This window comes from Protopterus annectens, chromosome 14.part0 (genome assembly GCF_019279795.1).
Source record: "Protopterus annectens isolate FY-2018-M chromosome 14.part0, PAN1.0, whole genome shotgun sequence".
In the NCBI taxonomy this organism is placed as follows: Eukaryota; Metazoa; Chordata; order Ceratodontiformes; family Protopteridae; genus Protopterus; species Protopterus annectens.
In genome coordinates, this window is record NC_056748.1 from 889,853,318 (window position 1) to 889,879,527 (window position 26,210).

The following is a 26,210-nucleotide window of genomic DNA, read 5'->3' on the forward strand; positions in this document are numbered from 1 at the left end:
GCCTAAGGTAAACCTGTGACTGAGCAGGGCACACAGATGTGGTGCCAGTTCATTTTGTAGCTCATGTAGGGCACAGCCAGGGATATTATCAGGTCCCATGTAAGCTGTATTCTTGGCTTTGGACAATGTAGCTTTTACCTGTGCCACAGAAATGGTGGGTACCAGGCTTTCTTCTGGTATTGTGATAGGGCCCTTGGGGGGAGGGGTAAAGTTGGCACTGAATCTGTCTGCCAGTATGTTGGCTATATCTGTTGGCTCAGTATAGGAGGTGCCATTGTGCAATAACTTAGAGCAAATCTGGGTATGCCTTTGAGGTTTTTGATATAGCTATAGAAGGCTTTGTGGTTTTTGGTGTTAGCTACAATTCTCATAGCTGGCTTTAGAGGGTTTGATAAGGGATCTCAGCTTTTTGTTGAGACTGATAAGGGAGGTTTTCCAGTCCTGTGAATTCATTTTGTTCTGCAACACTTTCTTCCTTCTGTTGTAGAGTTTATTGATGGCTGGGGACCACCAGATTGGCTTCCTTTTTTGGAGGAGAGCGTCTTAGTTTTATTTGGTATGGCAAGGTCCATGCATTTGTGTACATGCTCGTACAGTGCATTGGTGCATGATTTAGCAGTCATCCAGGTACTTTCCATTGGCATGGGTGCCGAGAAGTTAGCCACCTCTGTTTTTAGCAGCCCAAAGTCAGCTTTAGAGAAGTTTTTCAGGGTGGTCACCTTAGTGGGGGGGAGGTGTAGGTGAGATGGAGATTTTCATGGTGATCAGTTTGTGGTCATATTTAACCAGGGAGGAATTAAATATAGGTGTGGAGCAATGGTCTCCCATGCTGGTGATAAACAGGTCGAGGATGTTACTTCCTCTAGTGGGGGTCAGAATGAGTTGGTCCAGGACATTGGAACTGATAAATTCCAGAAAGTGTTGGGCGTATACATTGGTACTTGAATAGTTTTCCCAGTTGATGGAAGGGTAGTTGAAGTCACCCAGTATGAGAGTATTAGGTTGGACCTTGATAGATTCCAGGGTGCTTAGGAACTTGGAGTGAGAATCTAGGGACATGTTTGGGGTTCTGTAGAAGGCTATGACTTGTACGCCATCTTACCCAGTGTTAGTTGTACCTGAAGAATCATGGATGCATTGTGCTGGGCTGCCAGTCTAGAGGTGTGCGTATCCTTTAAGAATATGAAAACACCACTGGCTTTGAAGCTTCTGGCCGTATTCTGAGGCTGAAAGGTATGGAATGAGTTGTAGCCTGGGAGCGCAGGGGTGCTTTCTGCCTCTTTAAACCAGGTCACCATTACAGCACAGATGTCAACATTCTCCATTTTGAAGAGAGCTTCAAGTAAGTGCATCTTGAGATTTAGACTTCTAGCAACTGCGCCGCATGACCCTCATGTTATGGTGGAATTTTGGTCTTTGGAACACTGCCTAAAAAGGCAATATAGGGGTGGTAAGAGCCTTAGCCAATACCCAGAATCCCAGGGGTGACAGATGCAGGCCGTCTCTGGCAAAGCATCTAGGTCTGTCGATCATGTCATCCCAGACAGACAGATACTGGATCCCCTTAGAATGACACCAGAAACTTAGCCAGCTATTGAAATTAATCATTATCTTCTCACACTGTGGTATCATTCTGGGTGATGGTAGAATACTGTTCAGGGCTAGGGTCATACCTGCCTGGGCCACATAATCCAAGAGTTCCATCACATCTCTTTTCATGTAGTCCAGGGAGGTATATCTAAGGTCATTCACACACACATAGAGAATGACTGAGTCATAGCTTTCAACCTTCCATCTCCAAAATGAGTAACACTGCCTCTTTTAATGTGTGACAAATGGACAAAATGTGGAACGCTTACTAACAGCTTACTAACAACTTCACCTAGGAAGCTCATAAGATGATTAAAATATGCTATAGTTTACATATAAAAACCTATCTTGATGATTTAATATGATTCTGCTCTCTTCTCACACACACACACACACACACACACACACACACACACACACACACACACACACACACACACACACACACACCTGGAAAAGGCTGGGAAAGGCTGGCACAGGTTTACTAGCTATGCCACCTTCTGCCCAGACTACAAGGTAGTTATTACTGCCACCAGCCAACTCCTTATCAGCTACTTTAAGACCCTTAACAAAGGGTATCCAATTGTACTGTATAATATTACTATTAATAAAAATGGTAGTCTGACCAAGACCAAGGCTATTAGGAGTGGCTTACACAGTGTCACCAAATAAATATGTAAGTACTCTCAGAACTTAAATATCTCTAGACAGATCAGCCACAATGAAAGGTTTAAATATATTTAATAATAAATAACAAAAAACAAGACCATACGAAATATATACATGTACACTAACATCAGGGTTCAAAATCACAGGAAATATTTAAGACAACATTGCAGGATAGTCTCAAATAAAGAAAAAAATCTAAATTAAGCTTTGCTATATTCCTGACTATATCTAAGAAAATTACTATACCCTAGTACATGTACTTAATTAGAACAAGGCAGATGTGTGGTGAATAGATCTTGTCAGGTCCAGGACAGAATACAGAATACCATGTCTCTCTCAGAGAGTTCTTAAATTAATATCTCAAGCATTGCTGCTGGGATAGCCTGCAGAATGACATCATTTCTTGTCACCTGACTCTATCCCAGGTAAGACCCCTCTGCTGAAAGCTAGCAGTATTTAGCACCTTTGAAAATACATACACAAGGGCTTTTCCTCAGATCTTGGTACTTGCTGGAACTCATAAAACAATAAAACATTTCCAAGACAATATAGAAAGTTCCCTAGTTCTAGACATTGTTTCTGTAACTGCACTGAAACTGAAAGATAACATCTTTTTATGTCCTGGACATAAAGTAATTTACCATATGTTTACAAGATAGGATTCTACTGATTCAAAGTTCTGCTGATTCAGATTTAAATACCGAAGTTGCCCTGCCATAATACTTTACTGTTCATGACAAGATACTGTATTGTTGCCTCTATCTCTCTCTTTCTATGTCACTCTGTTTTGTAACATACTGTCTATATAACAGTTGAAATTTACTTTGCACATTCCTTTTCTGTATATTCCTGCTATGCACATAATAGGGATTATTTCACTGTTGGCTGTGTAAGACCACATAACTGCCATTAATGAATTCTAATCCTGAAAATCATTCACTTATTACCTTTTAGCTCAAGAGAAACACCCTTCAAAGACTTAACATACTTCATTACTACTGGCATGCAAATAAAAACGTAAAACATGCTAACATTCTATGCATACAGAAGAGAGATCTATCTGAAGGGAGTACTAAAGACATCAGTGTCAGCTACTGCCCATTATACAAACTTCTGTGAACAATGGTCTAGCTGTCTTAGCCTCCATCTCTTCAGCATATCTCCATCAGAATTCCCAAAGCTCAATTCTGTAGGCCAATTTTTGGAAATATGCTGGATCCTGATAATTTCTTCCTGTCAGTACTTTCCTCCTCTCATCTGTTGGCTGCATCACAAATTTTACAGACAGATAAAATAACATGTCAGATTCTTTTTAGAAAAAACTGTCTGGCTGTGACAACTTAAAATGTCTGATAAATGTATCTCTCACGATATCAATGAGACACAAATCATGTATTGGAAAGAAGCTTTATTGTTCCTGAATAGTATTGATTGTTACTGAGATTCTAAAGTAAATTGAAACATGGCAGACTACAAAGACTAACTTAAATACATGATTCAACATGTTCTCAGCTTAGGTGATACCTATCCTGAATATTTCTTCCAAGCAGAATTCACACACTCTAAACTGACAGACAAATAATGCAATCATCATCTAGTGTCAACTAAGACAGTTAAATTTTGCAATGTTCTCATAACTCTGAGCATATTTCACATAATCTCACATTTTCCCTTTAAGCAAACAATGCTATATTCATTACAGAACTTCTAAAAAGTAAGGACGAAATACAATGGCAGACTGTCTAGGTTTCTAACTGCTTCTCTTATGCAAGCAATTCAATAGTACTTCTTTGTCTATAACAAATTAGGACTGTGATCTCTTATTTAAACCAGCAACTTACAGCTATAACATGTTTTACAGAACACAAATTATTTCTGGCATAAGTTGGTAAGAAATAATTCTCACAAAAGCCAAGTATATTCTCCGGCCTAGCTTGCTTAAAAATGTTTGAAATAATTCTACTAGAGAAAAAAAATCTATGCTGACACTTACATTTTTTATATGACCATATATATCAATACCTAAAATCCCCTATGTGAAGGCACTACCATCACATCTTGATCTCTTAATATATTACCTCCAAGGTCACATCATCATAGGAGAAATGGGATATACACATATTCCTTTTTGTCTGAGCTGGTGAGAAATGGAAATGGTATAATTACTCATCTTAAGTCTCCCATGCCAGGTGCTGTAAGAGGCAGTTCTCCTTTGTAAAAATACTTGATATCAAAATATTGCCTCTGTGTGTAAAGGGATTCATTGTTGCTGTAGTATGCTGAGGTTGGTAACTATGGTACCAGTAGGCTGGGGACTTGTGTAGCAAAGCAGTTGTCAAATGTGCAGGAAATGTTCCTTTGGCAGTGGTCTCTCATGTCAGCAAGATTGTGTACTGTATCTAAATGGGGGCCTGAAACTAAATAATCAACTCAGTATAATGGTGGTAAAGGAATCTTTTAATGGGAACTACCTTCCCAAAGTCTGTAGCTCAGATATAAAACTTTGGAGATGCTCTTTCAGTACAACTCAGTTATCACATATAAATCACTCAGATATTGGTGAGGCAATGGCAGTTTTTAACACCTTCTAGAGAGTCTCTTTATCACCAGGTATGGCACAGAATCTAAGTAAAACATTTTCTAGAAGACATCCTGAATTACTGAGCTTTTAAGGCATTCATTGCCAAATTTCCTATGTATTGATTATGGCCATTTTGAATGCATCTGAATGCAGCTGATTTTTCAAAGATCTAACAAGGTAGTGTTTCATCCAGTATTAAATGCCTGTTTGTACACTCCCTATTATATGGTAATTATTTTGCTTATATGCTCTAATAGCCACAGTCATAGGTTCATAGGTTCATAGGTTAGAAAGGTCAGGAAGGTGATACCTGAAGATGGTATTTTTGATGATGAAGACATAATCTCCACAATGATTCAAGAGCAGAACATGAACAATGTTCATCTTTTCTGCACAATCCCATGATGGTGTCAATCCAGAAATCCACTTCATGTCCAGTTCTAGTTCTCATATCACCTGGAAGAATCATCCTTTTTTAGTTTAGTACCTTGTTAGGAAATTGTTAAAGATGGTGTGGAGCTAACCTTGGAATCACTGTCCGCTTAAAGCATATGTGCTGATCAAAATGACTTTCTTACTCTTGCTCAGTTTAAGACAAAAGGTCAAAAGGCAATACAGAAAGCAACAGCTGATATCATGAATGTGAATTCTATAAGTTGGTTTTACTTGCCAGAGAAGAGGAAATTGACAGTTTTATCTCTCATTTTATCCCATTTAGGGTAGCAATACTAGTGAGACATATTGCATACGATTTATTTATTTATTGTAAAAGGTCATAGATGCATCAAGAAGGATCTCTGATTTCCTCTGGATAAATGTTATATGTTGTCTTAATGTGGACTTGTGGGAAATTGCTGGGAAGATTTTTCTTGGCTGCAGTAATTCAACAGTATTACTCCTGAAGATCATGAATTAGTTACCTATTGCAGCCATCCATCTAAAAGTCTAATTTCAAGCTTCTATTTCAGAAAAAAAGCCCTTCGTAAGTTTGTGTGTGTGTGTGTGTGTGTGTGTGTGTGGGGGGGTATGTAAAACCAGTTGCAAGCATATTCCAACTTTTTACAGACATTTTCTGCCTTTGCAACCACAGTGAAACATTACCATGACCTTTTGTATTATTTAGCACTGACAACTATAGAATGGACCATTTAAAATCTGAAGCTCACCTTCACCTCAGACCTCTTTATTGTGGGTGAATCAATTGAACTCTGGACAACAAAGTCCTAAAAGCCACTAGAACATCAAATCTTGTCTCTTGCTCTCAGCCCAAGGATAGAATCCATTTATAGGATAATTATATCTAGGGTAGACCTGCAAAATGGACCTCCTGAAAAATACTGTCCCCTCTCTAAGGCAGACCTGCAAAATAGACCTCATGAAAAGCACTGTCCCTTCTACTGGCACATCCTGTGAAGGTGTGAGCATGCTTTTCAGCACACATATTTCATAAGTTGGATGTCAGTAAAAGTGTACCAGAAGCCAACTTATTGGTTCAGCTGCCAGCTTTAATATATCTTTACTAACCCTCATGCCTGAAAAAGGTTGATGCACACTTAGGTTCTAATTTCTGCTGATGACTTTTCTCTTGCTTCACACAAGCAGTATATAAAATATAATACTGTGTAAAATACCCTGAAATTATTAATGCATGACTTCTGCCTTCCTGTTGTCTGTTATCTATAAAACCTGACAACATAATTTACACAGATTTTACATCTGAGAATGTAATGATTAACATTACAAATACTGAACATCTCCTTCACTTTGGTATTGTTTAAGTAGTTGTGTCTTACCTTTCAAAGTAGTCACAGTTATTGTCTGTGGTTTCATGAGTCCAACATTAGTTTCTGGGATTAGCGTCACTTCATAGGTTGTGCCTGGATGTAGATTGGCCACTTTAAGGGAAGTCTGTGATCCTGGTAAATTTTGGGAAATTTTTCTGTTGGGTTCTGTAGCAGAGTAGTATTTAAGCACGTAATACCCAGCGTCATCTGAAAAGAATGGTGGCCAGTTCAGTTGGAAGCCTCTTGATGTAATATCGTAAGCTCTGAGCCTTTTAGTTCTGATCACCTCTAGAGAGAAAGATAAAAAGAAAAAGTAAAACTTGAGTCAGCAACCTTTAAATAATAAGAAATGCTATCTCTGTTGATTTAATGGGGATTGCACACTGCTACATCTCTGCAAACAGATGTAACAACACATTTTAAAGTCAGATCAGAATCACATGATCTACCAACTCTGTTTATCTTTTACTGGATAAGCTGGAGCCCTAAATATATTATTATTATTATTATTATTATTATTACTGTCTATTTTCAGGCTATGACTCAGTTACTTAAAACAACATAACGTAAAGCAGGCAAATTATTACTTATAAACAGTAATATCACATAAGCATGCATAAAAGTACTGTGCAGAAGTTTAGAAGACTCTTTCCTGCAAGTAACTATTTTATGTTTATTAACGGCTGAAAATACATGATTTCATAACACCAGTTTTAAAAATCTGTAAAATTAGTTCCATCATATTTGGTGGATCACCTTAACAAAACAAATCAAAGAGCAGCATTGTAATTGTTACTAAAGTGTTTTTAATTAAGGTTATAGCTGAATGAGAGCTACAATTAAAATCCTTATAAAATAGGACTTTTAACTCAGAATGTAATCCTGTGCAAGATGGGTAGGCTTCTTAAGACTACAGAAACACAGTCCTAAATTTTGTGATTATTAATGGAGAAGGCCTGCTAGATGTTAGAAAAACAGGGTGCAGCAACTGACAGCAATGCCAGTGAAGAAGGCTGAAATGTTCTTATGGCTGCTTTTAAGTTTAAACATTTCTCATTGGGTATTGCAGTACCCCAACTAAAGTAGCATTAAATAAGGGTACAGAGGATAAACTTTACTCTGTGGCTGAATGAGAGCCAGCTTGCTTTTTCCAAGGAAAGGCAGTAGGGCTTCCTACTATGGGGATACGTTTCTTGTGGAAACAGGGAGAGCATATTTCAGGATCAGAGTTAGAACCACCTTTCACACAACTCTTTTAGTCTCCTTGATTAACTAGAAATTTCATAGAAAGTTTTAAGGAGTCTTTTAAATAGTCTTCATGTCTTGTTTATGGATGGGAAGTAAATACTGTGGGAAAAAATAGCCAGGGAATTGTTATGGCTTGGCTTGTATAGGCCCTAGGGCCAATAGCCTAGTACCAACCTATGAACCTATGTGTGTGCTTCTCAATGTATATAATTATTTATTAGCATACCTCCAATGATGTCACAACAATGACCTTTTGCTGTCCCATGCATTCTTTGTTGCATTTTTCAGGTTAATTGCTTCAATGTATTCACTGCTCTTAACCCTGCTATAATTTCCAAAGGCTGATCTAAACCACTCACTACTCTTTTTATGAAATACTGCTTTCTGATATCTTCCCTGAGGTACCCCAACATGTACCCACCATTTGTGTCCTGTTGTTCTTATATATCTTTTTTAAACATAGTACCCAGTTGCAATCTATGTTTACCTTATGTTGTGACCTCCCTCTCCCACTTTTTCTTATGCTACATGTTGGAAAGTTTCTGTTGTGTTTCCCTTCTTTTGCTTTTCATCAGGATGATACATGCTAAGCTGCTTTCATCTATCTAATTATAATTCCTTATGCACAGCATGCATCACTTTACTGTTCACCTAGAACTTTCTATCCTGACTGTTTCATTACTCTATGTCTGCAGAGCTACACATAGAGGTATAATAACTTCATTTTGAAAATGATAGTTTTTCTTCTCCAGTTATTAGAATTCCACAAGACATAGCTGCTGCTTTCTTGCACTCTTTACAGGGGCAATACATACAGTGCATGTTTAGTAAAGATAATTAACTATTTTAAAGTGTGATATACGGAAGCAATAGTAACAGATGGCTGGTACTGGTTTTACTGGATGAAATATGCTAGAATGAATTGAAAAGGGGCTGCCATTTTGTTTTATGAAAAATCTGCTGCTTCTCAATACTGTCCACCCCAGAGCTATTTTACTTTGTAATTAGAAAAATGTAAGTAGAAATTATTTATTGTAATTGTGTGCAATCATGTCATAATTATTTCACTTAATGATTTACCTGCAAAAGAGCAGTTTTTCAAGCAGCAGGCATTTGCTGTGCATATTTTACAGGTTAAGAGTTTTTCTGCATGCATTACTATTGCAAAACTGAAGTACTTGACACATGTAAAGTTTTATAACTGACAATTCTTTTATATTACAGTATAACCTTACAGTTGCTATATTTTCTTATATAGATGGTGATGATTTTGCTGCCTGCAGTAGTGAGGACATATATATGACAATTGAAAAAAATGGAAGACACTTGTATAATATAAACAAAAATAAAAACAGAACCACTAGAGGTGGAAAATACCTGTGCCATAGAAAACTTTATCAGAAAAAAAAACCTCAGTTAAGTGCTTTCATCCTACACAAATAGACTTCTTCAGAGCTGAGTTTACTGAAAACCTATTAAACATTTAAAGGTACAAAAAAAATCACATCATCAATGCATCATAAAACGATAAATATTTTTTCATAAATAAACCTAGAAAATGTTAAAGGAAAACTCCACCTTAGAACTCAAAAAGCATATTTTTGTCATTGTATCTTTGTTTTTGAGCTATTTTAATGCCTCAAAATCACTCCAAGTGCTTCTTTTACAATTTTAATGTGTTTCTCTCAAAATGGCGGATGATGGGGGCCTGCCTTGGTAACGTGAACTTATTTTCTTGCTTTCCTTCCTTCTTCCCAGAATGCATTTCAAGTCATCTTTATATGACTCATGCCAGACATAAGGAAGTGGTGCTGTTTTCTCATGCCATTAAAATATAATGGCAGGACTGTGAAGCACTGTCATCTAAACACACCTTCTGTAAAAGAGCTGCTTCTGTGTTTACCTGACTGAGCCCCATTTATCTGTCTGCCAGAGCTTGTTCTGTACTATAAATAGCTGTTAGCTATTTGCAGCAAAATAAAGCATATAAAGAACAGTTTTTTTCTAAGAGGAGTCTTTTGTAGTCCTAACAAACTTGATAAACCCTCCCCCATACTCTCATGGTGAGGTGTGAAAACTCTCACTGCAGTAAATGATTCCTTGCAGTACATTTACAAGCGACAAGTAGTGGGACCCTAAACTTAGTCTGTCTGCTTCTTCCCAATGCCTTGTGTGAGGATTTTTCTCTCTCATGAATGATGCAGACTTAAAATGGGCTTTACTAGTTCCAATTATTTCTGTCATGTTCCCCCTCCTTTTTTCTATTTCATATTTATTTATACTTTGTTAACCAAGAATGTGAACTGGTCCCAGGACCCTTTTCAGCCACAAGATAAGCTACACTGGCAAAGATAATAACAGTTAGTAAATGCACTTATCAATACAAATAAAAAAATACTGACAGAAAGACATTGACCAAGATTGCATGCGGAACACAGCCAATGTGTGACCAAGTAGATAATTGAGCAAAATTTACTAGAATGTATACATTAATAATTCTTAACTATATTATGTTTATTATAAATTCATTGCATGCACACATATTACACACACACACACACACACACACACACACACACACACACACACACACACACACACACTAGTGTGTGTGTATGTATGCATTTCTGTATATGTATATAAAGGACGTGTAGAAAAGCATGTGTGTATGCATTTAAACACAGTTAAGTACTTCTGATTTCCTTTTCTTAGTGTTCTTAATGCAAGGACACATAGTAAATGTATGTTAAAGTAAATTCAACTGTATATTATGGTTGCTGTCTGACAATGTAAGGACTGACTTAAAGTCAGTGGAAATCTCTTACAATGGATTTGCATGTACCATATATGCATCCCCCTCTGGAAGGATGTCACACAAAGCATAAAATACCTTTTTTATGAACAGTATCAGTGTACCTAGTTGATAGGGTTGCCACCTGACTCTTTCTGCAGTTCTGACATGTGTGTGTGTGTGTGTGTGTGTGGGGGGGGGGTTGAAAATGGTAAATGCATTTATACTTTAGAAGAAAGAATATTTACTGACTTTTCTCTAAATGTCACAGAAATCTTTGCAACTACTCTTAACTTCCTTTAAACCTCTGACTGATCTAATTGCTTTGTTTTACTATGAAAGGGGAGTGTTAAGTTCTCCTCCCTCTGCAATAAAAACAGTTGAAACAATTCCACAGCTTTCTGTCTTTTTTTATAACAGCTGCTGTGTTCCTGACAGCAGGATTAATTGCTCATCTAAGATTGACAGCACTAGCTGTCAGGGTAAACTACAGATTTAACTGTGTCTATGATATGTCATGCAGGTGGAGACCAACTTCTCTGCAAAGTATGTGAGAAGTTGAGTTTAAAAAAAAGTAAGTGGGCTTTCCTTTCCTTTGACTCCAATGCAAGGAAATAAAAGTTTTAAAAACTACAAGCAGATTTCTGGTACATGCATAATACTGGAACCATACTGTAGGGAGAAAAGAAACCCAACAATTGAGTTAAACTGTATGAGAGGATGGAGTGTTCCTTTAAAGCTCAGTGTTATAGAATACAAGGTTTTATAGTTAGAGACCAAAAAGCCCAGAACTTTGTACCAGTTGGGGGAGACAAACTAGCTACAATCAGCCTAGAGAATGATCAGGGAGTCATTGTCAAAGTAAACAATAAGACCTGCAATGAAAGCAGCCCAATGCTATGTGCATTCAGAGAGGAATAACTAGAAACAGTTAAGCCATAGCTAGAATACTGTACAGGATTCTATTGTCTTTTCAAAAAAAGAAGTAAAACTAGATGATACTGTACTAAGGAAAGTCACAAGAATCATAAGGGAACTGTGGAGTGGGGATAGAAAGGCAAGCTTGTGAAATTGGATGTTTTCACTGTGGAAGAAATGAGAAATAGGAGGCATGACATAGTTATGTACACTAGGAAATGATCAGTATGGGTGAAAATGATCTTAACAAGAAGGATATAGTGGGGTAGGGCCACAGATCTCAAATCGAAAGCTCCAGTTTCACTCTGGACATAAGGGAAACATTCAGGGTGGCGAATGACTGGATCATATTCCTAAAGAAGTTAATAGATTTTAGGTCTGCTGAGGTTTTCAAAAAGGCATGGTTCAGATGGTGAGAGGATAGGGGGTCTGAAATCATCCTACCTGTATCAGTAGGGTAGGCTGAATGGATGGAATTTTATTTTACTGCCGTCATGCATATGGAGTAAATGTAATGTAATTAAAAAAAATCCTGTTAATTTATTTAAATTTAAATATAACATATGTATTATTCATGGGAGATTTGTGACTTATTTTTAAGGTGTCTTATATCTTGTCTGAATAACCCTTTCACGCATTGTATTGGATCCGAATGGTCATTATTATATATCTTTTTAAACAATACTAGGAAGAGAGAAATCTATGACACAAATTTTTAAATTATGGAACAAACTTCCTGTTGGTGTTTGTTCTTCTGTACAGCATTTTAAAAGAAATGTTGCCATTTGTGTGGATATTTGTAATATAGGACAAATAATCTGAATGCAAACTCCCATATAGCCATGAACCTTGGGCTTGAGCATGATATAAGCTTCCAGTCAAGGTGCACTACTTCTAAATCTCATGTGAATCTATAGAGGTGTACAATGACTTAGCATTATATGTAACCATCCATCATCCTGCTTCAGCTTACATGCTGAACAGGATTCTTAAGAACGTAGTGCTGTTTTTCAAATAATACGTTACTATACTAAGTTAAGCTTCTTTATGCAAGTAGCAATAAATAAGAGATTAGGTCAATGAGAGACCAATATCTCTGACGCCATATGTCTTCCTGGGGGACATCAGAGAGTACCTTTGTCAGAAGGGAAAAGGATAACAAGCTATGTGTGTCTTTGGCATAACCCAGGATGTCTAACTTTAGCAAAAAAGTATTTGATGTGCTAGCGTATGCATGATTGTAGCACTCCCTTCTTCATTTACTTTTCTCACTAGCTTAGTAATTGCACTATTTCATGCTGTAGTTGTATCCATCACATCCTGTAACTTATCACTTAGCAAGTGCATGACCTGTAATAAAGCATTGTCAAAAGCCAATGCCTCTGAGTAGTAAAATGTGGGCCATTTCCTGTAGACTGAAGAGTTACTAACATTGCCCCACCTACACACACACACACACACACACACACACACACACACACACACACACACACACACACACACACACACACACACACACCTTACTAGTTTCTACTGATTTTTTTAATAGTTGAAAAAGGCAAAACAGTTCATCTGCTACTGTAAAAGTTAAACTTTTCCAAAAATGTTTTTTGTTTGCAAATCGAATTCTACCTGTAGTTGCAGATAGTTTTTTCCCATTTATTATACCTGATTTTGCCTTAGCAGACATTTCTTTTCTGAAACATCATCCCATTTTTTGAAGTCAGGCAGTTTAGTCTAACAGATTAACCTCTTATTTGAACTATTATTTCTTTATTGACATTTGTTTACTGGGAAGTCCAGCTGGGCACAAATGCCATTTTTCAGCAGAGGATGAGGGAGAAAGGCTCCAAGGTATCCTATTTTATGCAGTCAAATATTTACAATAACACATTTTATATTGTAGTTTCAGTGAATAAGTAGCATAGTAGTCAGTATAACATTTGTATTGATATTTAAAAATATTACATTTACAAGCCACTTAGAAGACTTTACAGATAGAAGAGTGGTGTATAAAATAGGTAGGAGTAATTTAAGAAATACAATAGAGTAAGGTATTAGAAGAGATAAGCAGGGTGTGAGTGTTTACGGAGAAGAAGTGATGGACTAGTAATTGAGCTGTACTAATTAGAAGCAGATATAGTAGTTTAAAGGAGAACAATGCGATAGTAAATCACATTCCTCAACTTGTTGGGTCTTTTCATCCGCTTTATTTGACCTTACAAACACAAATTTACACAGTGTCTCTAAAAAAATATTTATTTCACTGTTTTTCTCGTCGCAAGCTTTTTTTCCCCGTAGTATGTTCATTTCCGTTTCAAACTAAATTAATCCCGCCCTATAAAACCCTCTAAGTGGCTCTGAATTGCCGACGTCAGCACTACTTTACTTCTGCAGAAGTTACTAAAGAGTTCCCTCCCACCAACTGACGACATCACTCCCTTATTATCATGTTCTATACAAGTAGCCAGTGAACCTCCCAGAAAGTGATGTCACAGCTGTCCTGCCCAGCCCACTCCAACAACCTAATAAAAAGCGGAATCTGCTGTGTGGAACTCCCTTTCTTTAGAAGTGAATCCTGCCGGAGCTATTCTACTGAAGGACTACATACATCTGCCTGCCTTCTATCTTTTTGGCGTTGAAGTGGTTTTTAGTTTAGGTAAGTAATGTTGTTTTTAAATAGGATGAGTGTTAGTGAATCAATAGTAAAGATGTCTTGGGCGCATGAGTTTTTGGTAGTAGTTTGTGTTTTCGCTGTGATCCACGTGCTTCAGTAGATTGTGGAAGTATTGAAATGTGTACTTTTTACTGTCGCTAGTTTCCTAATTATGGCATATTCACTGTGTACTGCTTTGTTTTTCGATGCTGCTGAGATTATCGCCTTTTGTAATGTCCGCGGGTGTTAGAAGCAAGCTGCTTCTGAGTTGGTGTTTAGTCCGTGTGTGTGAGTGAATGCTAAATATGTAGTTGCGAGTGAGCGTTTCTTTAAGTTCAGTTACTTTTGAGTGTTCCGGCTGCTGTTTTGTGTGTGTGTGCTGAGAATGCTTGGACTTATTGTGTATGAATGCTGCATTTATTTTAATTGTGGAGTCCTTTGCGTGTGCGAGTGAGCGATAAGGTATGCTAGAGTGTCTGTGTGTAGGGTACATGAAGTCTGGTTGACGATGTATGTGCAGATGTGTTTCAACCTATAAGATTTATGAGTGTTTACCGACTATTGTATTAAATTTTTAGTAACAACGAATACACTTTTGATTTAATTTATAATGGTATTGTATGGCTGTTTAAGACCTTTTCTTTTAAAGGAGCGTGGCTATCATGTGATTTCTTAGTAAATCCTGATTTGTCTATATAAAGCGTCTGTTTTTAAAAAAAGTTATGAGGAAGTTTTCAATGTGAAGATGAAAGCGCTTATATGTCCTTATTTTAAGTCTGATTATATGATCATTTTAATACTTTGAAAGGTTTTGTCGAATAAAATTTGCTCTCATCACTACTACTGGTTTTCCGATTTGTCATAATACTGATTTGCGGTTTTTTTTCTGTGGTTGTGGTTATGGTTCGGTATTTTAGTCGCAAATTATTTTGTTCCTCGATATTAAACCTATGTACATGTATATGTATATATAAAGAGTAATGCCACATAGTAACCTGGACTAAAGCCTCCATATTCCTGTTTTAATTGAAATCAACAAGAACTGTTTGGCTTCTTTGTAAAGAGAAGAATTTGGACATAACAGTTTTGACAGAAGGAGGCCTGGAGAAGATAAGTCTTCCCGACCGTAACTCTGATAAGAAAGAGAAGCTATCCTGTCTTCAAATTCCATATGTGAAGAATACAGAAAGCCTGGCAACCTCACTGGTACCCAAAAAGGATTTGACATTTTCTTGTCTGCTTCTCTTAGAAGCATCTACAAGGTAGGTGGCTCCACACCTTCATGTTACAGAAGTTTGGGTGGTACCACAGAAGCTTTATTGTAAGTTTTACTCTTGCCTTAGTCTTCATTCCTTCTATGCAACTACTTCTCTTAGGGCTATGAAAGTTCCAAGTGAAAGGATTAATCATCTTCCTCTGCTTTTTGGGTAACAGCCCTTTACGACTAACTCCTTTCTATGTGCCTTAATGGTTCTTCTGTCAAAAGCATTGCAGATTCCATAATCCTGTTGCAAATGCTGAAGTTCCAAGCATACTACACATAAAAGAAAACTATCTGCAGGTGGAATCTTGTTTGTCTATATTTCTCACATTTTTTCTGAATCCTGGTCCATGATACATACCCTACAACCCCAGAAGACAACCAGTTCTAAGAATAAAGTCTAATTAAACCAGCAGAATAAACACTGTGCACAGAAAGCTAAACATTAACAATGGAGCATCTGAAATGGTACGGAAAACCAAAGCTTAAATGGGGGGTATACTAAGAAACAATCAAAATTTTATATATATATATATATATATATATATATATATATATATAAATTTCTGATCAGATATTAGTAGCTGTTTACATCAAGGCTCACCTATGAATCCTCGCTACTTTAACTGTTCAGAAGCTGGAGGCATGCAGTTTCACCACATATTTAAAGCTAGTAGCCACTCTGGTGGCATAGAATGATAAAGCCCTAACTACAGCCCAGCCGATCCAAGCTTGATTAGTGGCTCAGGGAACTGACACAGCAACAGTGAAGGGATGGTCTTTACAATTACAGGAGGGAAGATGGTCTCAGGGGTGCTCCCCACACAATCCCTGGTAGAGGCCGGGGATGAGTGAAGAAAGGAGGCTTATAACTAAAAGGGATTTGGGTGGATTCCTTGACTGAGCTGACACTGAGGTGGGGTGATATTTCAGCATGTCCCATGTTACTATACTGAACTGCCCAATCACTTTTCAGATAAGAAGTTACTGCTGGTGCACATACTGGTGTGGATTCAGTTGGTGCATTAGCAGCGATTCCACGTTTAGCCCTTTTTATTTTCTGTAAAGCTGTACAACTGCAGAGTCAATATATACAGGTAAGGATGTGTGGGATGTAAAGGGGCTTGCCCCTTATAAAAAGTCTTTTTTATTTCACACAGAGCTGAAATTTTGTCCATTTTTTTTTTTGTGCTGAGGTGAAATTTTAGCGAAATGGAATTTAATGAAAAACAGGGGAAGGCAACTGGATCTCCCTGTGTCATCCTCTGGACAGCACAGAGATAAGATTACTCAAGGTATCTATGCTGCATAAATTTACTTACCTGGTTAAAGCCTTCTTAAGTCAGATAGAAAACAGAAAGGTGTGTGTGTGTGTGTGTGGGGGGGGTGTGTGTGTGCAGTTTTTTGTTGTGACACCTCACATTTTCTACATGACCAACAAATTCCATACTGCAAGGAATATGATGCTACCCTAATACACATCAGGGTTAGTAAAGTAAAGCTGTTATGAGTTGCCTCTACATGTTTGCTGATTCTCACATGCCAGCTTCTGAGGACGGTCTCTTAATGGTTATTTAGTAACACAAAACCTAAGCAGATCATCCTGCTGATATGAATATGCAGTAACTCTATTATTGAAATTAGTAATTATAAAACAGTACCAGGCACATCTGTGATCGACAACTTAAAGTGCAATGAAAATTCTCATCACTTCAAGGTACAGCAAATTCAGAATTATATAGGTTCATAGGTATTTACTAGGCTATCAGCCCTGGGGCCTATATAAGCCTAGCCAAAAAAGTTCCCTGGCTTTCGCCACCCAAGAAAGTTATTTTCCTACACCCCTGTCTAGCAGAGCCACAGAAGTGATCCCCAGGGTGAATCTCCTATTTCCCATCCAGTTGTTGAGATTTTTCTTAAAGAGGGCTAATGAGGAGCTTTGCTTGACATGAATGGGTAGTCTGTTCCAGCGCATAGGAAGTCTCTGGGACAGGAATCTATCCCTCCAGCATGTTCTGTTTATTGTGGTGGCAAGGTTTAGGTCCCTGGAGCATGTGGCTCGGAGGACTGGGTTTTCTTTAAGTGTAGCATGTCCAACAGATTTGGGTTTGACATAGCTTTGTATGTTAGGCAGAGGTCGCCACTGAGTAGGCAATGCGCGATGGAGTAGAGCTGGAGTTTTTTGAGACAGTCTGCATATGGCATCTGTTTGAGGCTGGTAATCCTCTTAGTGAGGTATTTCTATGGCCTTTCTAGTTGTTTTAGATGTCTTGCAAGGTACATGCCAAACGGGGCATTGTACTCTATAATGGGTCTGATGAGGGATGAGGGATGAGTAGAGAGGAACAATGACCTCTTTTTTCCTGGAGGTGAACCCCTTTGTGATGAGGTGTGTCACATAGAAGGATTTCCTAACTACTATGCCGATGTGATTATCAAAGGAGAGACTAATGTCCACCTGTGTCCCAAGGTCTCTTATCACACTTTCGGTGTTTAGTAGACCACCACCTATGTGGTAGTTCATGGGTATAGTGTTTTTCCCAAAGGGGATGACAATGCACTTCTTGGCACTGAGCTTGAGGCCATGACCTTGACACCAAGCATCAGTCTCAGTGAGGCCCCTTTGTAGAATGTCCACATCATTAGGTGATTCTATTATGGCACCTAGTTTGCAGTCATCTGCGAACTTTATTAGCCAAAGACCTGCTGTATTAGCCTGGACTCTGAGAAGTAGATGCCAAACAGGAGAGGACCCAGGACTGAGCCCTGTGGTACTCCACTTGTCACTGGTCTGAAGCTGGATTTGGAGTCGGCTACTTTCACTGTGTGGGTTCTGTCAGTGAGCCAGTTGGCCACCCATCCTGTGACATAGGGATTTATGCTCAGTCTAGTGAGTTTATAATTCCAGAGTGGAGGAAGGTGTTGAAAGCCTTGGTGAGGTCAAGATAGGCTGTGTGCACCAACTTGCCCTCGTCCATAGCTCTGGTGACTGCTTCAAAGAAGTCAATCAGGTTTAGGAGACATGACCTACCTTTTACAAACCCAAACTGAGTGGGGTCCACAGTTTGGAGGTTACCTATGTCCTTGTTTATAAGCTCCAAGATGATACGTTCCATTGCCATACAGACCAGGCTCGTCAGGGTAATGGGGTGGTAGTTCCCGGGGTCCACGGTGGCGCCCCCTTTGTGGAGTGGGAAAACTGTCACTGTGCGCCATTCAGTAGGCACAAAGCCTGAAGCGGGGCTATGATTGAACATGATACTTAGGTGGGGTGCCAGTTCCTTCTGTAGTTCGTGCAGAATGCAGCCTGGGATGCTGTCAGGTCCCATGGATGCTGTGTTCTTGGCTTTGGAGAGTGCAGTCTTTACTTGTGCAGCCATGATTACAGGGGCTTTGAATTCTTCTGGTATTGTGATAGGCCCTACAGGGGGTGAAGTTTGCACTGAACCTATCTGCCAGGATGTTGGCAATATCAGTTGGTTCTGTATATCTAGTGCCATTGTGCTGTAGCTCAGAGCAGATCTGAGTGTTGTCATTGAGATTCTTGGCATAACTGTAGAATGTTTTGTGTTTGTCTTTAGAATCTGTGGTGATTTTATTTTCATAACTAGCTTTGGAGGATTTTATGAGGGATTTCAGCTTCTGACCAGGGAACCTGCGGTGGTGGTGCTGCAGCAGTGTTGTCGCCTCACAGTAAGACGCTGTCCGGTTTGATTCTCAGCTAAAGCGTCTTCTGCGTAGAGATATGTGTGAATGGGCGTACCTTTGTTGAAGGTTGTGTGTCAGGGCTGGTAACTCGACATGTAAAAATCAGCTACCAATCATTAGCGGACCGGAGTTCCGCTGTGGTGACCCCTAACCGGAAAAAGCCAAAAGACACAAAAAAAAAATTGAGGCTGACCAGGGAGTTCCTGCAATCAAGGGATTTTCCTCTTTTTTGCAACAGCTACTTCCTTCTGTTGTAGAGTTTGTTTATGGCAGGGGATCACTAGATTGGCATCCTTTTTTTGGAGGACAGCGTCTTAGTTCTGTTGGGGATGGCATGATCCATGTACTCGTGTATGTGCTTATACAGTGCATTTGTATAGGTTTCAGCAGTCGTACCTCTATTTATTTATTTATTTTATGTCTGTATGGATGTCGTGAAGCTTGCCACTTCTGTCTTAAGCATGAAGTTGGCTTTGGAGAAGTTTTTTATGGTGATTTCCTTAATGGGGGTTGATGGCAGGATATTTATGTCTAGGGTGATTAGCTTGTGGTCGGATCTGACCAGCGAGGAGTTGACCTCTGGCATGGAAAATCAGTTGCCCATATTGGTAATGACCAGGTCCAGGATATTGCTGCCCCTGGTGGCGGTATGGACAAGCTGATCCAGGGCATTGGAATTTATGAATTCCAGAAAGCACTGAGCAAATGAGTTAGTACATGAGTAGTTTTCACAGTTGATGGTGGGGTAGTTGAAATTGCCCATTATTAGGGTATTGGCCTGTACCTTAATATTACCCAGTATATCAAGAAATGTGGAGTGGGCATCCTGGACATGGCAGGGGATCTGTAACAAGCTACAACCTGGACTGCAGTCTTGCCCATTGTTAGTTGCACTTGGATAATTTCTGATGCATTATGTTGAGCAACTAGCCTGGAGGTGTGGATATCCTTAATGAATATGGACACTGCTCCTCCTTTAGTGTTTCAGTCAAGGTTAGGTAGCCAAAAGTGTGGTATGAGTTATAGATTGGTAATGCAGGGGTACTCTCTGGAGCCTTGAACCAGGTCTCTGTAATTGCATAGATGTCAATGTTCTCCATTTAAAGGAGTGACTCCAGTGAGTGCATTTTGAGGTTTAGACTTCTAGCATTGAGTAGCATTGCCCTCAGATTTTGCTTGCTTATACCTGCTACTGTGGTGAGTTAGACTCTGGGATAGATATTTCTCCTTTTGGGGGTGAGGGAGGGGAGAAATTTCCACTGAACCTGTCTGCCAGTATGTTGGCAATGTCTGTGGGTTCAGTGATTTTTTTTTTATCATTTTGGACTAATTCTGAGCATATCTGGGAGTTTCCACCCAGGTTTCTAACATAGCTAAAGAAGGCTTTATGATTGACTTTTGTGTCATTAGCGATTTTTCTCTCAAAGTTGGCCTTGGATGATTTTGAGTCATCGTAGTTTTTTGCTCCTCTAGGTCTCTTTTCATGTAGTCCAGGGAGGTACGTCTCAGGTCGTTCACACCGGCATGGACAATGACTGAGTCATACTTGTACTTGCTGTGGAGTGACCTGAGTGCTTGTGTTATGTGGCAGATTCTAGCGCCTGACAGGCAGCTTACTGTGATCTTTTCCTTGTTCAGGCCGGTTGAGTGGGACGTCAGTGTGTCTGACTATGGAGTCACCTATAACAAGTGTGTCTGGCATTGTGTTTGGCCTTAAGGGCTGTGACTGTTTAGCACACTGACTTTGAGAACTATGTGTTGCATGTCTTATGTCTTGAGGAGTTTGCACACTTCAGTTACATTTTGTCAAGACTGACTCCACCAAAGCTTCAACCAGATGAAAAAAAGAGTAAAAGCTTTCATCTCATTGAAACTTCTTTTTTTTTTGTTTTAAATTGAATGTGGGCACAGTATCTCTCGACTAACAAACTTGAGTGGTGGCCCCCATTTATAAAATGAAAAGTATGTTCTAATTACAAGGGGCCATATTTCTCAGCCTGCCTAGGAAGTCCTACACCAGTGTGCTGGAAAGGAGAATTTGTCAAATAGTTCAGCCTTCTTATGTAGGAAGAATAGAAGTGATTTCATCCCGGCTGAGGAACAAGAGATCTTTGTCCTTTCACATATATTGGAGAGATCACTGGAGCTTGCCAGTATTGTCTACATGTGCTGTTAGTCTAAAGTAAAGCATATGACTGAAGATTGTGGAGTTTTTATCAGAGTGGTACAGTAGTACAGGGTCCAGTTGCCACAGCTGAATGCTATTTGATCCCCGTATTTGGCAAACACTGTGTGTCTTTGTATTATACCAGATATTCATTATTTGTAAAGAGAATGTTGGGTTTACCCTCCTTGTGATGTTTTATTTCAGACTATCAGAATGTTACCAGGAGTTTGAGGTATTCTGTCTGAGAAAGTGAGTGAGTCCTTATTTTTTGTAGCTGATGTCTGTCTGCAGTATTCGGTGGAGTAGTTTGCTGCTGAGTGTAAGGAAGATGGATTGAAAATCAGCACCTCTGTACCAGTGTTCATGGTCCTCTCGTAGAAAAGCATGCATTGCTCTCTGTAAATGCTGCCGGGGGAGCAGATGTCTTAATTGCAGGAGCTAAGTACTGTCAGTCGTGCAAACAGGAGCATGCTTACCTTTGGTGCTGGAAGATCGGAAGGCTGTGGGCTCTTTACTCACCCCAGATAGAAGGCTATATTACCCGTATCTGAAACTGCAGTACAGCATAAGGAGGGACTGCACTCCTGAATGTGCGATCGTTCAGATGAGACGTTAAACCTAGGCCCCATCTGCCTGAGCTCGTGGTAGCTCAGGTCAATGTAAAAGATCCCACAGCACCTATCAAAACGAGTAGGGGAAATTACTTGGTGCCCTGACCAAATTTCCCCATGTAGTATAAATACCACATTGGGTTTCCCCTGAAAAGAAGTCACTTACTACTGGGACTAAACTGGTCCACAAAGAATAAATGTTTCTTGGTCCTGACCAGTGGAGGAGCACAGCACTGGTGAGACTATGTGCATTCTACCATGTTGTGGTAGGAAATGAGAGCTGATTATTGGATGAAGTTTTCAGTTTGTCACCCCTGTGCCCCCATCCTCACAGTCATCCTCACAGTTGGGTAGTTCCTTTGCAGGATAGATAGTCCTGCATGATAAAATGAGGAGCCTGATGATCTCAGCTGTTCCTTCACTTTGAGCGTGTCGGCACGGGTGATATTGCCACTAGTGGATGATAATTGGGCACCTGCTACCAAAGGTATACTGATAATGTCACTCATTTTGTAATGAGTCATGAATTGCAACATGCTGGGACAATTCGGTCCAGTTCACAATCTATTTTTCTATCTTGTAGGTGTACAACAGCCATGCCTCAGTGCTTTGCATATGGTTGCCGATTTCGAGACTGTCTTCCTCCCGGTGTATCATTCCATCGGTTTCCACGTGAAATTAAACAGTGTACCCAGTGGGTGGTTAACTGTGGCAGAGATGTCGGTAATGTAAGTCAATTTGTCAAAGCTGAGGTAACCATTGTAAAGCCACGGCATTTCCTGTGTTCAAACCATTTTGAAGAGAGCCAGTTTGAACTGAATTTCATGCATCAGTTACTTCCAGAGGGCATGAAGCCACGACGTCCGATTAGGAGGCTAATTAGTAATGCGGTGCCTACACTATTTGGTTTTTCCAAGAACAATCCACGGGCATCAACAATAAGTCGCCTTCGGCGCAAACAACACAAAAATGTAAGTAATCTTCAAATATTTGCTTATTTGTTCGCAAATCTGTCCAGTAAGTGCTGTGGACATCCGAATGGCTATTATAACTATTACTTTTGTGACCATTGCAGCTTATTGATGAATTACTAACTACCACACAGCCCACATTGCCGGCGATTGTGACTGAACAACTGTCGCGAGACTGAAAGGTAAGTATTTGCTGCATTACATTATTTTATTATCCTGCTGTGATTTTGGTCACCTTTCAATTGTGATGAGTGGTTGAGGTTAGACTGTGTTGTCTCTGACAGACTGACAGTGCAGCAAAACGTAAAGCAAAACGTGGCGAAGTGAACCAGCAGCTGAGTTAGTACAGCAGAATGATGAAGAGCAACCAGAAGAACGTCCGGCCTGTGCAGAACCCATGTAGGTAAGCAGGCATCCATACTTGCAGAAAACAGACTAGACAAGCATTTGTTTGCTATACTGCTACGCTTATGTATGTCACAGTAAGCTTAATTTCTATAGGCAATATGAGAACTGCTGTCTTCCAGTAGACATGGAAGAATGTCTCTGCTCTTCACAAAAGATGGTGAAGTGTTGACAGGCTTGTAGGCTGTCATTGATACGCAATCCTGGATTCAGGGAAAACTGGTTTGAGTTGATGACACAGCATGTCGATGTCAGCCATGTGTAAATGGTGTTATGCAGATTCACTTTTCTATCTAACGAACAATTCATGGTAAACAGTCGATTTAAGGAGAATATTTTTATTAACGCTTTTTTACTAAGGGGGAAATTACTGCACTAGTTCACAACAAACTTGCGCATACTGAAAGATGTACATACGAATGTGAAACATAAAACAAAGTTATCTGAAGGAGGCACCTGCTCAGAACGCCAAGAAATTTGGCAATTTGGTTTAATGTCTGAAAATTGGTTGCCATGTGTATAATTTCGTCAACTGAAACGCAGCCATTGCGGTGGATATACTCTTCCACCGTTTCTTCCTATATATAAGGTGTTGACAGAGTACCTTCTATGACTATGACCTTATTAATGTCAATGCTATTGCAGGTGCAAGCAGCAGAATTGGAGGACGAGGTGGTGCAAGCAGCAGAATTGGAGGAAGAGGTGGTGCAAGATATCGAGGTGTACACAATGGAAATTCAGACTTGTAGTATGAAGACGGTGGCATGTCAAACAAAAAAAAAGTTTGGAAAAAAAGGTCGTAGTGTCGGAGTGCAAGCCAAGTTAGATCTGGTAAGCCAAACTTGTAAGATGATTGATGCAGCTGTACAGTTTCCAGAGGTTGCAGTATCACCATTGACAGACCACACGTATGTCAAAAGTCCAAAGTTGTTCAGACGGAAAGGTGTGAACCGGGACTTGAAGTTAACAGTTGTACAGAATTGGGAACATGTAGCAGGAGAGTGACTGAAGATCTTCAGCAGGAGGCTAATTGCGTTAGTGAGGCATCCACAAGTAGATCATGTACATATACAGCTCTACAGATAAAGGCTTGCAGTACCCCAGTGAAGCTTCCAGCCGAACTTCTTCAGACAAGCATGATTAGTGAATCCTCATTTTCACACTGTGGAAGTGATGACAATGAGAAGGATCCAGACTGGTGCTACCCTTCTGGCAGCATGTCAACCTCTGAGATGGAAGACACAGTTGAAGAACTGGACGAAGATGAAAAAATGATAAGCGAGACCAAGTTCATTGTATTCGAATCATGCCTTGATTCTCTACTCTTGAAACTGACATGTCCTCAATGCAAAACACCCGCAGTGGAAGTGGAAAAAAGATTGAAGATGGGTTCCTGTGTATTTGTGAGGGTGTCTTGCATTAGTGGACATGAGGTTCTTGAGTGGCAAAGTCAACCGGTAATAGGTCGAATGCCAGCTGGAAATCTATTGCTTGCATTGTCTATACTTTTCAGTGGAAGTACATATGCCCATATTGCGCGATTCTGTGCATATGTAGGACTGGAATTTATAAGCGAGACAACCTTCTATTCAATTCAATGAGTACTTGTTTCCAGTGTTGCAACATACCTGGACTGAGCATCAGAGGCGGCTGCTGGAAGATGCAAAGGGCAAGGAAATCAGGCTAGCTGGAGACGGCCGATGCGACAGTCCTGGATACTCGGCAAAGTATTGCTGCTATAGTATGATGGACTTGGATTCAGGAAAGATCATCGATTTTGACCTGGAGCAGGTTACCACAGGAATTTCATCGGTAGCACTAGAGAAGAAAGCTTTCAAGAAATGTATGACTAATTTGCTGGATAAAAATCTAAAGGTACGACTGGTGGCAACGGACAGACATCGTGGGATTAGATTCTTAATGCGGAAGGAATTTCCAGCCATTGAACATCAGTTTGATGTGTGGCATATGTCAAAAAGCCTGACAAAGAAAGTATGTGAAGCAGGAAAAAGGCAAGGTAGACGTGAATTACTGCAGTGGTGCCATAGCATTTCCAATCATCTGTGGTGGTGTTCGGAAACATGTGAAGGAGATGAAGTTGTCCTTGAGGAGAAATGGTTGTCTCTGCTCTACCATGTTATAGACCGTCACAGCTGGAGTGGTGCAAAGAAGGTTTCCTGTTGCGGTCATGAGATGCCAGTGACAGACGGAGATGAGAAGAAGTGGCTCGAACAAGATGATGCATGTCACAGCTCATTAAGGAAGATTGTTACAAACCCTGCATTTCTTAAAGATCTGAAGCACATCACGAAGTTCTGCCACACTGGAAACCTCGAAGTGTTCCATGCATTACTATGCCGGTACTGCCCCAAATTTGAGCACTTCAGCTTTGCCGGAATGAAAGCAAGAATCATACTTGCCATCCTTGACCATAATGAGAACCACAACCGGGAACAAGCTGTTGTCCGATGCCCAACAACCAAGTCAGCTTCTAAAGGAGAGCTTCGATACAGAGTGGTGTACCCAAAGGCCAAACAGGAATGGGTGGCGAAACCAATCTTTGAGAAGCGAAAGTTCGACTACATTTATGACCTCATGTTAGAAGTGGTACGAGCCAAAGAGGCATTTTAGAAGTTTCACCCATGTTGGTACCAACTTTGCCAAAGAATATAGCTAGATGTGAGCGACCAGAGAAGACACGGGTGATCGCAAAACACATTTCTAGATTTGGAAAAGTAATTGAAAAGCAAGGCAATCTTTACAGTAGCAAGTCCTGCAGTTTACTCTGGTGCTTATGTATGTTGGTAGTATATGGTGTGTGTGTGGTGCTTACGTATGTCTGTAGTATAT

At 39.7% G+C, this 26,210-nt stretch overlaps 1 protein-coding gene across 4 annotated transcripts in view; it reads right to left on the reverse strand.

Moving 5' to 3' along the window:
* Positions 1-26,210, reverse strand: part of LOC122789323 (collagen alpha-1(XII) chain-like) — a 1,412,827-nt gene that overhangs the window by 505,357 nt on the left and 881,260 nt on the right. For all 4 annotated transcript variants that reach the window (XM_044056685.1, XM_044056683.1, XM_044056682.1 and 1 more), the window contains exon 3: positions 6,634-6,912. In XM_044056685.1, the coding sequence (XP_043912620.1) occupies positions 6,634-6,912 (279 nt within the window). The remainder of the gene's footprint in view (positions 1-6,633; positions 6,913-26,210) is intronic.